Below are 17,496 nucleotides of genomic sequence, written 5' to 3' on the forward strand. Positions count from 1 at the left end.
CACACACACACACACACACACACACACACACACACACACACACACACAGTCTTAAGAAATAAAAATGAAAAATCAATCCAACAGAAGAGTCTACTGAAAGGAAACCAGAGTGTAAGAGTGAATTATTACAAGGAACCGACTCACACACAGTGTGGCTGAGAAAGTAGAGAGGCCGTGGTAGGCAGCTAGGAGACAGTCAGCAGCAAGCTGCAACTCCACAGGCATCAGCAGAGTCAGAACACAGTCAGGTAGGGTGGAAATTAACTGCAGGTCCAGCTGCTGCTGCTGCAGCTAATTTTTTAAAAATATGTTAATTTGTTTTTAATTATGTGTATATGTGCATATCTCCCTGTGAGTATATTATGTGCATGCAGATGCCAGAGACTTCGGTTCCGTCTCGAGCTGGAGTTAGCTAGACTAAACCACCTGACCTCTCAGTAGGTGCTGGGAGCAGCAGCTGGCTCTGGGTCACTAATCCATCTCTCCAGCCTTGTTTGGTTTTTCATTAAGGAAGAAACCCAGCCAGCTCAGGATTGATAAACTCAGCTGATTGCAGACAGGAATGTTTGACTGAATAAGTGACAGAATGGTGTGCTTTACTAAGTGGCAGCTGCCAACCTTCTAGTCTTTAGTTTCCTCCTTAAAGGAAGCCTATATCACTGGTGGTGCAAATCTGAAATCCTAGCTATTGGAAGACTGAAGCAGGAGGATTGCTGTGAGTATGAGGACAGTCTGGACAACTTAATGAGTACCAGGCCAGCCAGAGCTTCATAGCAAGACAGTGTCTCTAAAAAATGAAAGAAAAACAGAGCAAAAACAAACAAAAAGCAAAGTGAGTGCATAATAGAAAGAGAATTCTGGGGATTATAGTTCCCTCTATCCAAACTTACATCTCAGAAAATGGTCACAGAGCTGGGCAGTGGTGGCGCACGCCTTTAATCCCAGCACTTGGGAGGCAGAGGCAGGCGGATTTCTGAGTTCGAGGCCAACCTGGTCTACAGAGTGAGTTCCAGGACAGCCAGGGCTACACAGAGAAACCCTGGCTCGAAAAACCAAAAAAAAAAAAAAAAAAGAAAGTGGTCACAGATGATAAAAACCTGTGACAAAAGGAAAAAAAAGGTATTATTTGTTTATTCTTAAGTTGAGACAGGGTCTTACTACACAGCCATGGCTGTCCTGGAACTCACTGTTACACCAGGCTAGCCTCAAACCCACGGAGGTCTGCCTGCCTCTGCCTCCCAAGTGCTGGGATTATAGGAGTCTGCCACCACACCCAACTAAAAGGCTTACAGTCCCCTTTTATAAGTGGTTTCCAGTAGCAGCAATGCCATTTTGAATAATCTGAAGAATGAAGTCTGAACCATGAAAACTTTTCTTCTCCACGATGACACTGTTGCTGCAGCTTTTTCTTTCCCCGCCTCCTCTTCTTCCTCCTCCTCTTCTTCCTACTTTACACTTACCTATTCTCATTTCATGTGTATGAATGTTTCCTTGCATATATGTCAGTGTAACATGCATCAGAAGAGGTTATGAATCCCCTGCAACAGGAGTTTTAGATGGTGATGAACTACCAAGTGGGTGCTGGGAACTGAACCTAGGTCCTCTGCAAGAGCAGGAGGTGTTCTCACCCACTGAGCCATCTCTCCAGTCCCTACATAGTGTTTTTTAGGGTCTACACAAGCCCAAGCTTAGGCCCGCCTCATGACAGCTGTGTTCTGTTGGTCTTTAGGTCTCTTTTTGACATCACTCAAGAAGACATTTTGTTTCTGGCTTCTCCTCTGACCTTCGATCCATCTGTTGTGGAGATATTTGTTTCTCTGTCCAGTGGGGCCTGCCTGCTTATCGTGCCAACTTCTGTCAAAGTGCTACCATCAAAATTAGCCGACATTGTCTTTTCCCGCCACAGGGTGACTGTTTTACAGGTACACTTCAGAAGCAGCAGAAATGTTTTCTTCTGCATTCTTCTAATGTTCCGTGTTTTAGAGGGTCCTTTATATTTCTGTAGTTCTTCCCACTGCATTAATGATAGTATAATTAGCTCATCAAAGGCTACCACCTTGTGATGGCACATGTTTATTTTAAAAGGAAAGAGAAATCAGTTAACCATGTCTATAATATTGCATTCAGCTTGACTTTGACCATGGATGTGCTGTTGGGGTGTCTTCTATCATAACATTCAAGCATATTGTGCTTCCTACCAGAAGCTAGTCTATTACCCTATTACACATGAGCTAAGAACCAGATGTGTCAGCATCTGCCTATCATCTCAGTACTTAGGAGGAAGAGGCTTCCCTCTGCTACCTAGAGAGCTCACAGACAGCCTGAGCTACATAGAATCCTGTCTTTGAACAAACAGCAACCAAAAAATGGAACTGGAGAGGTGGCTTAGTGTGCAAGAGTGCTTTTTATGAAAGTACAGGGACATGAGTTCAAGTCCCCAGCACCCACATAAAAGCCAGGTGTGTCACATACACCTGAATCTCAGTGCTGCAGGCTGAGGCAGGTGGATCCTGGAAGCTCACTTACCTGCTGGCTTAGCTGCAGCGCTCAGCTCCAGGTTCAGTGAGACACTCTGTCTCAAAAGAAATACAGAGGAGACAGGTAGAGGACTTCACTGGATAGCCTCTGGCCTCAGCATGTGCACACGTGTACAGTAGCACACACCATACCTTTCCCACTATTTTAAAACACATTTTTTATTCTTGGAGGATTTCATACATGTTTTGATCACATTCACCCTCTCCCTAGTCTTCAGAGATCCCTCCCTCCCTCCTTCCCTCCCTCCTTCCCTTTCTCCCTCTCTTCCTCCCTTTCTTCATCCCTCCCTTCCTCCCTCTCTCACTCCCTCTCTCCCTCCTCAGTTTGGATCTTTATTTTCCCTCAAGGCTGGTTTGTGCTGCCCAAATTTTCCTGGTTCTGTCACCTTCCACTGACACATGGTCACTTGCCAGGGCCACACCCTCAAGAGAAAACTGACCCTCTCAGCTGCTAGCAGCTGTCAGTAGTTCCTTGGCTAGGGATGGGACATTTTGCTCAGTTCCCCTCTCCATGCTAGGACCTGGGCTGGGCTTACGTAGATTTTGTGCACGTTGCCACACTCGTTGTGAATTCATATGCTGTTCCTGCAGAGGACCTGGGGTCAGTTTCTAGCATTCACATGGTGGCTCATAATTGTCTGTAACTCCAGTTCTAGAGGAGCTGACACCATCTTCTGACCTCTGAGGACACCAGGCACACATGTGATGCACACACCCATGCAGGTGAAACACTCACACACATAGAATAAACAGAAAGACTATAAAATAAGAGTACTAGAATACAAGTGTTAAGATACTACATTGGAAATGGTTAAAAATACTGAGGAGACGGGGCTGGAGTGATAGCTCAGAGTATAAGAGCACTTGTTGCCCTTCCAGAGGACTTTAGTTTGGTTCTCAGCTCCCACATGGTGGCTCACAACCATCCGTAACTCCAGATCCTGAGTTCTAGAGGATCTGCCATCCTGAGGCAGAACACTCATGTAGATAAAATAATCTAAATTTTAAGATGCTGCAGTCTAAGTGGTTAAAGACGCTGACACTGACTGGGTGTACCCAGCTCACACCTTTAATTCTCGAAAGTGAGGCCACCGCCGCAGGAAGATCCAAGTGAGCTCCAGGCCAGCCAGGACTAAGTGATATGACCCTGTCACAGAAGCAAGACATAAGAGTGCCGCAGACATGGTGCTGCAGAGATGGCTCAGTGGCCAAGGGGATCGGAGGTCAGGTCTCAGCACACACAGCAGGTGGCTCCTCTCTGGCCCCAGGGAATCTGACACCCTTGTGTGGCCTTAACGGGCGCTTGCACACATATGCACATACCCACACATGATGACACATATAGACACACAGTTAAAAAGTCTTAAAGAAAAACTGAAGAGAGCCCTTATGGTTGTGTGTAAATTCACTTCCAGTGCCCTGGCAGATCTGTGAAGAAACTCTGAGTGGTTTCCCTGAAAGGATAAAGATGTGCCTTCTGCTACTTTTTCTTAAGGACAGAAGGAAGGGAGAAGAAAGAGGAGGAAAAGGAAGAAGAGGAGGAAGAGAAGAAAATGGAAAGGAAGGAAAAGGAGGAGGCAGAGGAGGAATTTCCTATGCAGCTAGCATGGTCATGGATCTACGCAGTCAGGAAGGGCAATGGGAGGAAGGCGCTAGGACTCCTGAGCAGTTAGCAACACTGGAAGATACACGCGTGATGTAAAAATCAGCTGCACTTACATACATGTACATACTCATGCATTTCCATATATGTGTGTTTCTACTAAGTAGAAATGCCTAAAGTAAAACGAAAAACCTATTTTGTTACAATAGCATAAAGATGATAAAATAGGAATAAGTTTAAAGAATAGCCAGACTCATCCACTAAAAACTCTATAATGTTGATAGAAATTAAAGACCTACCTGTGTAAACAGGCACTTCACATTTATGTAGAAGCCGCAGCATTGTCAAGAGCGCAGTTCTCAATATGTCGGTCTGTAAATATGTTACATGTACTGTTCTACCGAAATCCCAGGAAACATTTGTAGAAATTCACAAGTTGATCCTAGATTTTATATGGAAATGGTGAAAATTGTCCTAATGTATACAGTGGAAACCACTTGGTGGTACAAAGGAAATGAACTGTTTATTTGTACAATCGCACAGATGGATCGTGAAATATTTACTTAGGGCTTTATAAACAAGGCTTGCCAATTGAAAATTATAGCCTTGGGGCTAGAGAGATGTCCCAGTGATTAAGAGTGTTTTCTGCTCTCCCACAGGGCAGGGTTCAGTTTCCAGCACCTGTGTCTAGTTGTTAGCAAATGCCTCTAACTCCAGTTATATAGGCATGTGATGCTTTCTTGTGGCTTCTGCAGGTACAAACATACACAAACATGCCAAAAGTAATAATATTAAATTTTAAAAAAAGGAAAACACAGCCTTAATGTCCACATGGGCTCCGAATGCAGGGTTTGAATTAATTAATAATGCTTACTTAAGGAAGGAGGGAACTAAGTGATTTGAATGTGTTTCTAGGCAACGCCAACATTGCTGAGAAGATTTGGATCTGAGCTTATCAAGTCCACTGTCCTGTCAGCCCATACTTCTCTGAGAGTCCTAGCCCTCGGCGGAGAAGCCTTCCCCTCCCTGACCATCCTCAAAAGCTGGCGAGGCAAAGGCAATAGAACGCAAATATTTAACATCTATGGTATCACAGAGGTATCCAGCTGGGCTACTTTCTACAGAATCCCAGAGGAGATGCTTAATTCTACTGTGAAGTAAGGGCTCTAGTTATACTCAGTAGAGGGGTCTAAGCCTTTCTGAGACCTTGGCATTGATGCTGGCGTGAGTGAGTTTTGTCTGGGGATGGCAGTTGAACATGGCGGCTGTAGAAGTCATGTCCTTGCATGAGAAGCACACCCTTGCCTGGGAGCTGTGCTCCTAACCCTATGAATGGGTTTAACGTCAGGCACTGTCATGATATTCTGTCTAGTGTTTCAAGTTAAGAACCCAAAGTCTTTCCTGTAACTTGTGACTCAGATGTTGGCAGACCCTTCTGGGACTGAATTGGTAACACGTGTCTTTCTGGCAAACTGTCACTCGTGCAGCCTTTGAATTGTATTGTGAACTATCTCTGTCTTTATTTGCTACGCGTGCTTTTAATACACTGGGAAATTGTCTGCTCAAGTGTGAATCTTAAACTTGCTCTGGGCTGTGTTTTTTGCAGACATGAATCCCCTGTGCAGCTGGGGTCTCCACTACTTGGAACGGTGGTTGAAATCAGAGACCAAAATGGCTCTCCAGTTCACGAAGGCACTGGCCAAGTATTTTTAGGTTGGCTTATATTTGTTCATTGATTTTTCAAAAAGAAAAATCAGCTTCTTTTTTTATTCATTTTATGATTTTTTTTAATGTAGAATGTACTTTTCAGTGATAAGTTTTAATTTGTTCATAATCATGAGATAGAGTTTACCTGAATTACTTTAAATGCAGTTTCTAATAATTTAGAAAGTTAACTTGAAATGTTAGCATTTGTAGATAAAACTGTATTAGTATTCTAAGGATACATTTAAAATCATACATTGTTTTATAAATATATTTTTATTCCTTTACTAACTTCCTAAAGTTACTGTGCCTAATTTTATCAGATAGCATTTAAAAGTCACCTCATTGTAATGTAAATAATCAAGGTGAGAGTCTTAGTTACTGAACTTTAGAGGGACTTTGATTTTGATATTGATAAATCAATTTTCCATGGGTTTTATGACATTGGAGTTTGTCTTTGAAAGGTGGAAAAAACAGAGTATGTTTTCTTGATGATGAAATGACAGTGCCCCTTGGCACCATGCGAGCCACGGGAGACTTTGTGACTGTGAAAGATGGAGAGATATTTTTCTTGGGAAGAAAGGACAGTCAGATCAAGCGCCATGGCAAACGTCTTAACCTTGGGCTTGTGCAACAGGTAGAGCCACTTACGTACAACATCTTAATCTAATTTAATAAAGCTAAATCTACCAGTGTGTAAGGCAGTAGAGGCAGCTGTCACCAAATTTCTATGCCAGGTTTTCTGTCGGCTTTGTCTAAAGCTGACATCTTCGTATTTGTGGTTAATCACAGAAAAAGACATGGAGCTGGGTGTGGTGACGCGTGCCTGCAAATGTCACTCAGGAGGCTGAAGGCTACAGGCTCAAGTCCAGCCTGAGCTATAGCAGGAGCCTATCATTAAAAAAAAAAAATCAATGACAAAACAAAAGTTGCAATAAAGGCACGAATAACTCATTGTATCTCTTATTTCCATCAGGAGGATATTGCTTGTCTTATTTTGAGGCAGTCTCTTTATGCAGTCCAGGCTAGTCTGAAATTCCGCCATCTTCCTGCCTCGGACTTCCTAGTGTTAGGATTACGGATGTGCGTTCCCAAGCCAAGTGGCCACTTTTAAAATAAATGAGGGGCTGGAGAGATGGCTCCATGGTTAGCAGTGCTCACTGCTCTTTGAGAGGACCCGAGTTTGTTCTCTAGCACCCACATCAGATGACTCCCAAGCTGTGTGACTCCAGGCTCAGGGGTACAGCACCCTCTGGCCTCCCCCAGCACCTGCACTCACAGGGTGCACACAACTCATACCGGCACACACACACACACACAAGAATAAATAAAGTAACAATATAGACTTTGAGATCTATGAAAATACATTGATTTATCTGCTTTTGAATCCATTATTTTTGAAAAACGGTAACTTTCTGTTAGTAGGAGATAACAATAGCAAGCAATTTTTTTTTAAAGGTCCCAGGTATTTCTGGAACTAAATTCAGCAGCACTGAGTTTAGACAGCAAATCCAAGCCTTCAGGAGCCCGTGTCTAGATGTCCCCATGAGTAAATGAGGGTAATCTCTCTTCCAGGTAGCTGAAGAACTCCACCAGGTGGAGTCCTGTGCGGTTACGTGGTATAATCAGGAAAAATTGATTCTCTTCATCGTACCCAATGTTGATTTAGTAAAGGATTGCATCTTTCAAGAATTGCAGAAACACCTTCCAGCCCACGCCCTGCCTGATGATGTGGTGCCGATTGATACCCTTCCATTTACATGCCATGGTAAAGTGAGGCAGGTGGGGTGTGGTCAGTGCTGGAGACACTAGTGGTGCTTGTTAGTCAGTGGCCACGGAAGGACTGTTCCTAGTGATACTGGCATTAATTATGGTAGCCCCTCTGTCAACTAGCTTGTGTAACTAACTCCCGTGAGCTAATGGTTTATTCTGATGTATGAGTTACAGATAGGCAATTTCTCTCCAGATTATTGTGCTTGGTATTAATTACTTGTGTATTCCTATGACAATACCTGACAGAAAGAGCTTAAGGGTAGAGAAATTTGGGCTCACAGCTTCAGGGTGTGTCTGTCCACCATGATGAGAAGGCTCAGTGAGCAGCTCAGATCATGTGATGGTGGGCCAGGAAGCAGAGAGAAGGACAAAGACAGGCTTTGTCAAGCTGTCTCTTTTTTTTTGAGACAGGGTTTCCCTGTATAGCCCTGGCTGTCCTGGAACTCACTCTGTAGACCAGGCTGGCCTCGAACTCAGAAATCCGCCTGCCTCTGCCTCCCAAGTGCTGGGATTAAAGGCGTGCCCCACCACCGCCCGGCCAAGCTGTCTCTTTTATTCTTGCTATGCCCCCAGCCCACAACCAGGAGTGGTCCTCCTAGGTTCGTTCAACCTCTGAACATCCTCACACACACACCCAGGGGTATCCCTCAGCCTCTTAGGGGATTCTGGATCTAGTTAGGTTGACCTTGAAGGTTAGCCATCACAGGTAGTCAGTATCTGTATTCCTGAGATCACTAGAGAAACAGAACTAATATTTAGATAGATATATGAAAATATTACAGGGAACTGACTGGTAGAGCTCCAGAGGCTGAAAACTCTAATACTATGGCTGCAAGCTGGGCATGGCCTAAGAAAACTGGGGCTGTGATTTTGAGTTTTGAGGCCTGAGAACCAGTGGGGCCAGTGGTCTAAGCCCCACGAGCAGGCATCTGACATATACGGCTGAAGCAGAGGTTAGCGCCCTTCCTCTGGTTTTTGTTTTGTTCAGGCCTCCAAGCCAGTTTGGGAGCACAGTCCCAGGTACTGAGTTCAGTGACTGATATGCTAATCTCCTTCAATATCATTTTAGATGCACACAGAAACAGTGTTCAATCAGTGTTAAACAGCGGGCCAACCCCATGAGTTGACCTAGTCATGTTGACACGTAAAATGAACCATGGCAGTGGTAGAATTGGAGTCCTGCCTAGAACTACTGAGCTTCAAATGATGTATCTTTTTGGCAACAGGGCCTTGATATCTCAGAGTAGCCTTAATTTCAATTTGTAGCCCAGGCTACAAAACATACACCCTTAAGTATAAGACTGAGTGCCACATACCTGTAATCCCAACACTGTGGAGGCTGAGGCCGGATGATTATGAAGGTTGATGCTGGCTTGAGCTGCAGAGTAAGACTTGCTTAATAAAAGAGCGTGGGGCCAGGGAGACGGCTCAGCTGGTAAACACGGTTGCTGCGCATGCGCGATTGCTGCGCATGCCCAGTGGATAGATGACTTGATGGTGTGATAGGAGACACTCAAGTTCTGAAAGCTGTACTGACTTACACCACACACACACACATACACACGCACGCACACACGAACACACACGCACGCACGCACGTGCGCACGCATGCATACTTTAATGTATGTTTTATATATGTATATGCATGCCTAGTGTCTTACCCATGACACCATGATTTTTATTTAACTCTTATATCAAAATATAGTAACTGCTCAGTTACTCATTATGTTTTAAAAAGTTTTAGATGCGTTTAGTTAGAATACAAAATAATGGAATCCATTATGACAGGCTTTTTTGTTTGTTTCTTTGTTTGTTTGTTTGTTTGATTCTGAGATGGTGTTTCTCTGTGTAGCCCTGGTTGCCCTGGAACTTGCTCTGTAGACCAGGGTGGCCTCGAACTCCCGAGATTCCTTGCCTCTGCCTCCTGAGTGCTGAGGTTAAAGGTGTGTACCACCACTGCCGCCCCGCCTCCACCGCTGCCCCGCCTGTTGTGACATTTTCATACAGGGTACATTTCTTTCCTCCCTTTGATGCAGTGCTTCCCCTCCCCACCCCCACGCTGTATCACTTCTTGAGCTCTTTAACTTAGATGCATGGCCTCTCTTTTTCTCTTTTGTGTTATTCACTACAGCCTTTGTGGCCTTGGCCACAAACTGTTTATCGGTTCTCCATGATTTCTGAGCTTTACAGTAAGGAGTGTAACAAACACAACGGCTCTCGGCTAAATGGATTCATTTGCTTATTTTGTGGGGTGGAGTCACACCTAGGACTTCGTGTGTGTGTGTGTGTGTGTGTGTGTGTGTGTGCTCGGCACTTGCTTTGCTACGTAGCCGCAAACCCAACTGCCTGGTTAAAGTTCAAATGTTATTTTAATGTTGTTATTTCTCTTCATATTAAGGTAAAGTTGATGTTTCTGAGTTAAACAAGATATATTTAGACTACATAAACTCAAAGCCTAGGAATGAACTCCATGGAAAAGAGGAACTTTGGGGAAAATTACAGTATTTATGGAAGGTACGACTTTTTAAATGCAAATTTATTTCTGTAATTCATTCATTATAGGGAATCTTAGTATCCCTAGTAAGCCAGTAAAAATATTTTAAAAATGTTATTGCTGCCCAGATGCCAGTTAGCATACCTTCTTTAATCCAGTTTGTACGTAATAAAGGTTAGGGTGTTTAATTAAATATCTTACAAAGAAACTCATTGAAAGAGAGGTAATTTAAAAGGTGCCAGTGTCTACTTACTACTGACATAAGTTTTCCCTGGGAAAGGCAATGCAGTGCCTACTGCTAAAGCCATGCTCTACTGAGTGGGCTAGCCGTTACACTTTGGGTTCTGTTGTTAGTCTTGAGAAACTTGCAGTATCTTCTCAAGACGTTTTTAATGTAGGTCTTAATAGGTAAGCCAACTTTCTTAGATAAGATGCAGATTTTAGCTGGGCAGTGGTGGCATGCATATTTAATCCCAGCATTCAGGAGACAGAAGCAAGCAGATCACTGAGTTCAATGCCAACCTGGTGTACAGTGCTAGTTCTGGGACAGCCAGGGCTTTACAGAGAAACCCTGTCTCAAAAACCAAACAAAAATGGTTCTGTGAAGTGTGTGCATTTGCTTAGTGGGTCTTAGGAGCTGAGGGCTAAGCTCCTCTCACTCCACTTGTAAAGCTGTTTGACTGACGTGAAGTGGATCAATGCTATTTCCATGTGGAGAATATCAGCTGTGAGGGCTAGTTGGTAAAGCAGATGTTTCTGTGAGTTTATTCCCTACTTTATGGGTAGGAGACCTGCTCTAAGCGGAATTATATTTAGCAATTACACAGACCCCATGACAGAGTTGACAGAGTTGGTAGTGCAGTGATGACCGTTAGTATATAGAAAATCATTGTTTTTTTAAAGATTTATTTATTTATATGAGTACACTGTCGCTGTCTTCAGACACACCAGAAGAGGCCATTAGATGGTTGTGAGCCACCATGTGGTTGCTGGGAATTGAACTCAGGACCTCTGAAAGAGCAGTCAGAGGTCTTAACCACTGAGCCATCTCTCCAGCCCAGAGAAAATCATTCTTAATTTAATTGTTAGCATTTCCCCCTGCCTTTTAAAATGATGCTATCTGTGTCATAGGTGCTGTGAGTTCTACATCACTTGTTACACTGTAAAGTCTTCTGGTTTTGACCATTTACCATTTCTTCGTCTGTAGTCTGTTCTGTGTCGCCCTGAGGCTCCAGAGGATACCGTGCAGGTTCCTGACAACTCTGTCTTCTTAGATAGTGGTGGAGATTCCCTCAAGTCCGTGTGGCTCCTCAATGAGATTGAGAAGCTCATGGGAACAGCCATACCCGGCCTCCTGGAAGTCATCCTCAGTGGTTCCATCCTAGACATCTACAACCACGTCGTTCAAGCCGTGTTTACACAGGGGGACCTGAAAGCCAACAGGAGTTACACCGCAAAAAGGAAATTCAGTGATGCCGACCCAGAGGAAGCCAGCAGGAAGCCTGCACGTCTGGAGTCCACCTGGCCTTCGAACCACGACAGGGAGACCAACTCCATGATCGCTCTGAGCAGAGGGAGTCAGGTTTTGTCTCTGGGTACTGGGGGGCTGTTAACTGAGTTAGGGATCAGCCCTCCAGTCCGACCTCAGGATTTAATTCCACAAAGTAACACTCAAATATTAAAAGGCATAAGTGCTCCAGATGAAAAGTTGGAAGAGCCACCACTTTCTCAGCAGGAGAACCCTGTGGTGGGGTCTGAGATGACGGTGCTGTGTGAGAGGTGGCGGTCAGACACTGGCAAATGCGTAGACGCGTCCCCTCTGCTTGTGATAGCAGCTGTGGAGGACAAGCCCTCCACAACCGTGTATATCGGCTCCCACTCGCACACAGTGAAGGCAGTCGACCTTTACTCTGGGGAGACGAGGTGGCAACAGCTTTTGGGAGATCGAATTGAATCCTCGGCATGTGTGTCTAAATGTGGAAACTTTATTGTAGTTGGTAAGTTTCTGAATCTGGGGTCTGTAGAGTTAAATTGTGTGTGTGTTGTGTGTGTGTTGTGTGTTGTGTGTGTGTTTGGTTGTTGTCACAGGTCTGTGGTTAATTAACTCTATCCTGCTTAGCAGCATGGCTTGGAGTTTGAGTCCCTGGATATAAACCCATCTCTATATTGCTAAACTCTGTGACTTTGGCAGGTTGTTGGACTCACTTCACTTTACTCATGGATAAAATGGAAATGATGATAAAACACGATGTTCTAGCACATTGTGTTGAAACCTTCTAGCCCACAGCAGTTCCTGGGTCAGGACTCTTGGAGGCTGACGATCAAGAAGCTCTCACGCTTCTGCAGGCGTCTAAGGCTTTATGGACTGGAAGATACACTTCCAAGATGGATCGCAGACAGCATCGTTACCTTGGGGGCTCGGGTCGTAGGCTCATTTGTAGGTCAGTTTTTGCTGAGAACATTCTGGTTTGGCCACACGAGCCTCTCTCCAGCCATCTGAATGTTTGCATGATATAGCATCTGACTTGCCTCAGAGTGGGTGATCCCAAAGAGAAAGCCATAGGGGCCATGGCACATGGTGCCTCTTAAGACCTGTTCTCTAAAACTGGAGACTACCATTTTTGCTTAATTTTGCTCATTGAACATAAATCACCTAGTCCAGTCCATGCTCTGGGGAGAGAATTAGTTTCCAGATCTTGAAGATCATCTGAGAATTTATGGGTGTATTTTAAACCCATGACAGCTATCAGAGTTATGAGCAGCATTGAGCAAGCCATTAGAACACTGCAGGGCACAAAGGAGGCTCTCAGTGAGTGATGGCAGCACAGAGTATCATGGGAATTTAATCCCGGGCGAGAGCAGAACCATGTAAAGCATAGGCAGCGAGACTTTCCTAAATGACTGCCCTTACATTCTGTCCACTCCTCTGATTTCTATGTGCCCAAGTGTCTGTAGTGACTTCATTTGTAGGTTTTTGAGGTTTTTTGCTTTTTTACCATTTCTACTCAACTACACCAAGGCCTAGGATCTCTGCTACCTTCTTATCCACGGCCACCTCTTGGGAAAGAAGTTCAGCATAGTTGCTAAGAATACAGGCGCTTAGATTTGTTAAATCCTGACATTGCCACGTGGTAACTTTGAAAATTTGCCCTGCTGGTTAATCTGCTTCCTGGCTGTCATCCATAAGTGTGGACATAATTACTCTAAAATCTTTGAAATAGTAGGCTGGGATGTGGCTTGGATGGCAGAATGCTTTCCCAGCATGCTCAGGGCTCAGTCCCCAGCATTCCATAAACCAGGGGGTATGTGATGCACACCTGTAATCCCAGCACCTAGGAAGTGGGGGCAGGAGGATCAGAAGGCCCATACTTCCCTCATAGGATACCTGAGGCTAGCCTGGGCTAAAGATCCTGTCTCCAAAAGAAGCCCCTGATATATAGGAAATGCCTAGGGACATTGGTTGTTACTGTTAGCTCTTCTCAAACAATTCTGAGCGTCTTTCTTCCTTGTATGGTTACAATACCTGTCGGAGTGGAAGGAGAGTAACTCGATGCTCTGTGATGCTGTGTAATCTATCCATCAACAGCTGGATGGATTCGAATCCAGTTCTGTCAGTGTGGGTATGTATAGACAGGAACTCCTGAAGTCAGAGGACAACTTGTACGAGTTGATTCCATCCTTCCCCCCAAGTTGTTCTTGGGATCAAAGTCAGGTTGACAGGCTTGGTGGCAGTGGCCTTTACTGACTTATCTTGCTAATCCGTAGAACTTTTAAAAGGTAAGGGACTGCAGGTTGCTTTGTTGATTGTGACCCAGCACAGGAGGTGAAGGCCTGACGCTGGGTTGAAGACATTCGCCAGCACACCAGCACTAAGTAAGGATTTTACACAAATGACTGTAGTTCAATTTCTCCTTTATGTTTACTGAAATCTAAATCAGATGGGGGAACATAAACATATGTGAAGACTGTGAGTAGAAGTTGTCATTATTTAAATATTTTATGTCGATATATCTCGGTCTCATCCTTACATTTTGTTTCTCTGTAGGCTGTTATAATGGATTAGTTTATGTTCTAAAAAGTAATAGTGGAGAAAAATATTGGACATTTACTACTGAAGATGCTGTCAAGAGCTCACCAGCCGTGGATCCAACCACAGGACTCATTTATGTCGGGTCTCATGACCAGCACGCATATGCTTTAGACATTTATGTAAGAATTTCCCTCATTAGTGTTCATCATAAACACAGAAGGGGAAGTGACTGTTACATGCTCTTGAGTCTGGGAGGGGTGTTATCTGCAGCCCAAGCATAGCCCTGGGTCTGGAAAGGAGTGATGGTGAAATTTTAACATCTTTAGACATTTTTAGCTTCTTTTCAGATAATTTCTGCAACACAAAAAATTCAGAATGATTGTAACAGGAAAAAATCAAGGATATCAGTAAGCTCTTTTAAGGGACCATTTTATGAAAATAAAAATGACAAGAAATAGGCTAAGATAGGTTTGTTTTGTTTTGTTTTGTTTTTCGAGACAGGGTTTCTTTGTGTAGCCCTGGCTGTCCTGGAACTCACTCTGTAGACCAGGCTGGCCTCGAACTCAGAAGTCCACCTGCCTCTGCCTCCCAAGTGCTGGGATCAAAGGCGTGCGCCACCACCGCCCCACATAAGTTTTTGAAATAACAGTGAAACAAAACTCACTTACTGGTATAAATAGAAATAAAGAGTAAATATAAGTTAGATAGAAAGACCGAGATAGAGAAACAAGGGACATAAACACGTGAGCTCTCCGGGAAGAAGCTGCTGAGGACACAAGTGTCTCAGGCCTTTAGTCTTCGTCAAAGCCACGAGGAGGAGGCTCTGAGACCCTGAAGCACATAGATCCCCATGCTACCATGATTGACAGGCGGTGTCCATGAGACAGACACCATCTGGGAAGACATCTGAGGGGCTGCGGCTAAGGCTCAGTTGGTCCAGCGCTTGCCTAGGATGCATGGGCCTTGTGCTCGATCTCTGAACTACACAAACAGCTGGCGGACACAAACAGCTGGCATACATGTAATCCCAGTACTTAAGAGGATCGTACTTGGCTGCATGCTGAGTTTGAGGTCAGCCTTGCTACATGCTTTAAAATAGAAATTATTTTGTTTTTGTTTTGTTTTGTTGGTTTTTTTTTTTGAGACATGGTTTCTCTGTGTAGCCCTGGCTGTCCTGGAACTCACTCTGTAGACCAGGCTGGCCTCGAACTTAGAAATCTGTCTGCCTCTGTCTCCCAAGTGCTGGGATTAAAGGCGTGTGCCACCACCGCCCGGCAGAAATTATTTAAAAAGATGATGCACACACACACACAGAGTAAGTTTAATTAAGAAGCAGTGTGGCTGAGTAATGTTCATGTCCTTTGACCAAATAAATTGTTTTCTATGATTGTATTCTGGCAAAATAATTAGAAACAGACAAATACATGCACAAATCAATCTTAGGTTTATGAGATTGAGTAACTAGTGTCTAAGAATTTTTAGATCAGGAAGAGACATTTTATTTTGAATATAATGTATTAAAATTATCTTTAAGTCATTTTATAAAATCAGTAGAAGAAACATACCAAGTTGTATATTCAGAATGAGTACATGCACGCACATGCACACACAGCACGTGTACATGTTGCCTTTGCACTAACTTACTTGGCATGGTGGTGCATGTCTGAAATCCTCACACTGAGGAGACAAAGGCAGGAGGATTCCGAGTGAGTGAACAAGGAGGGCAGAGGAGAAGAGAAAAATCTGCATTCCCCTGGATTGTGACAACTGCTTCATGGTACAGCATGCACTGGCTCTGGGTGCAATCTTAGCTGTCTTGTATACAGGCTTATTATCCACAAGCACCACACAACTCATTCGAGTTCTTATTTGCAGGAGAAAAAGTGTGTCTGGAAGCTAAAGTGTGAAGGAGCTGTCTTTTCTTCTCCGTGTTTGAGCCTGAGTCCACACCATCTGTACTGTGCTACGCTGCGGGGACTCTTGCTGGCCGTCGATCCTGTAGGTATCAAGCAACACGTGTTGGTTGTATCACCTATCTTTATTTCTGATTTTGATGTTTAAAAGTCTGAAAACTTTTCAGTTAAAAATAAAACATTTATTAATGGGCTAGAATTCACTTAGAATGATTGAAATTATTTGGAAAAACGAGTCAATAGTTTTTATTGTTACTTGTTTCTTCAGCTATTTTTTAACTGTTAAAAGAGGTTTGTTTTTACGTTTGTAAATATTTTGTTTGTTTGTATGTGTGTCAGTATAACACGTCTGGTACTTAGAGAGGTCAGAAGAGGCATGGAATCCCCTGGAACTCTGCAGTGAGGTGTTTGGAGTCAAACCTGGGTCATCTACAGAAACGACACGTGCTCTTAAACACTGGGTCCTCTCTCCAGACTCTGTTTTAACCTTTCTAGATTTTCTCAGTCATTTTAAGAACTTTTCTATCCCTCATAGTGGTGAGTGCCTTTAATCCCAAAAATTAGAGGCAGAGGCAGGTGGATCTTTGAGAGTTCCAGGTTAGCCTGGGCTCCCTAGTGACACCCTTTCTAAAAAACACTAAGTAAAACAAGCAAAACAACAAAAGAGCTTCCCTACTGTAAGGATAGATCCTGTTAATGTTTCCCAATTTTTAAATTGTTTTTCCATTCTAAAGCAAGGTCTTTGTGTAGTTCTACATTGCTCTGTGCTCTGAGCTGATGTTTGCTGTGTCCCGGCTCTCCTCAGTAAGCACTGACTTTCTGACTGTGCATAGGTGTCAGCTTCATCAAAGCACCAGTGTGTCCCTGTCCCTGTCACTGTGGCTTTGAAGAGTTTTGTTTATTGTAAAATGGCCATGCACATAAAGGCACTTACTTGCTACTAAGGCTGACAACGTGAGTTCAGCTCCTTCCCGTGTGGTGGAAGGTGAGAATCAGTTCACACGTGTTGTTCTCCAGCCTCCACGTGTGCCTTGTGGCACGTACTTACACACGCATGTGCACACACACTATAAGTAAATGAATATAACTAAAATGGTAAAGGTCCGTGGTTAGTAACTTCCTGTGCTTTGGCCACCACAGGCTGCTGGGAACACGGTCTGGAAGCACCCCTGTGGGAAGCCGCTCTTCTCTTCCCCACGGTGCTGCCAGTGCTACGTCTGCATCGGCTGTGTGGACGGCAGTTTGCTCTGCTTCACGCACTCAGGAGAGCAGGTAGGAAGATCTAGTTCCGTTCTGTGTGTAACCCTTCCCAACTCCCAGCCCTAGAGACGGAACCCAGAGACTTAATCAGTGACCGTCTGTTATTGAGCTACATTCTCAGCCCTTGGTTGATCGATCATTCTCTCTTTCTCTCTCTCTCTCTCTCTCTCTCTCTCTCTCTC

At 44.1% G+C, this 17,496-nt stretch overlaps 1 protein-coding gene across 1 annotated transcript in view; it reads left to right on the forward strand.

The window, feature by feature from the left end:
- Positions 1–17,496, forward strand: part of Aasdh (aminoadipate-semialdehyde dehydrogenase) — a 30,280-nt gene that overhangs the window by 11,411 nt on the left and 1,373 nt on the right. Inside the window, exons 6-15 of the mRNA XM_028780757.1 lie at positions 1,730–1,922; positions 5,056–5,297; positions 5,747–5,853; positions 6,309–6,481; positions 7,420–7,612; positions 10,016–10,131; positions 11,319–12,108; positions 14,157–14,320; positions 16,017–16,139; positions 17,195–17,326. Of these exons, the coding sequence (XP_028636590.1) occupies positions 1,730–1,922; positions 5,056–5,297; positions 5,747–5,853; positions 6,309–6,481; positions 7,420–7,612; positions 10,016–10,131; positions 11,319–12,108; positions 14,157–14,320; positions 16,017–16,139; positions 17,195–17,326 (2,233 nt within the window). The remainder of the gene's footprint in view (positions 1–1,729; positions 1,923–5,055; positions 5,298–5,746; positions 5,854–6,308; positions 6,482–7,419; positions 7,613–10,015; positions 10,132–11,318; positions 12,109–14,156; positions 14,321–16,016; positions 16,140–17,194; positions 17,327–17,496) is intronic.

This window comes from Grammomys surdaster, unplaced genomic scaffold (genome assembly GCF_004785775.1).
Source record: "Grammomys surdaster isolate TR1022 unplaced genomic scaffold, NIH_TR_1.0 372, whole genome shotgun sequence".
In the NCBI taxonomy this organism is placed as follows: Eukaryota; Metazoa; Chordata; class Mammalia; order Rodentia; family Muridae; genus Grammomys; species Grammomys surdaster.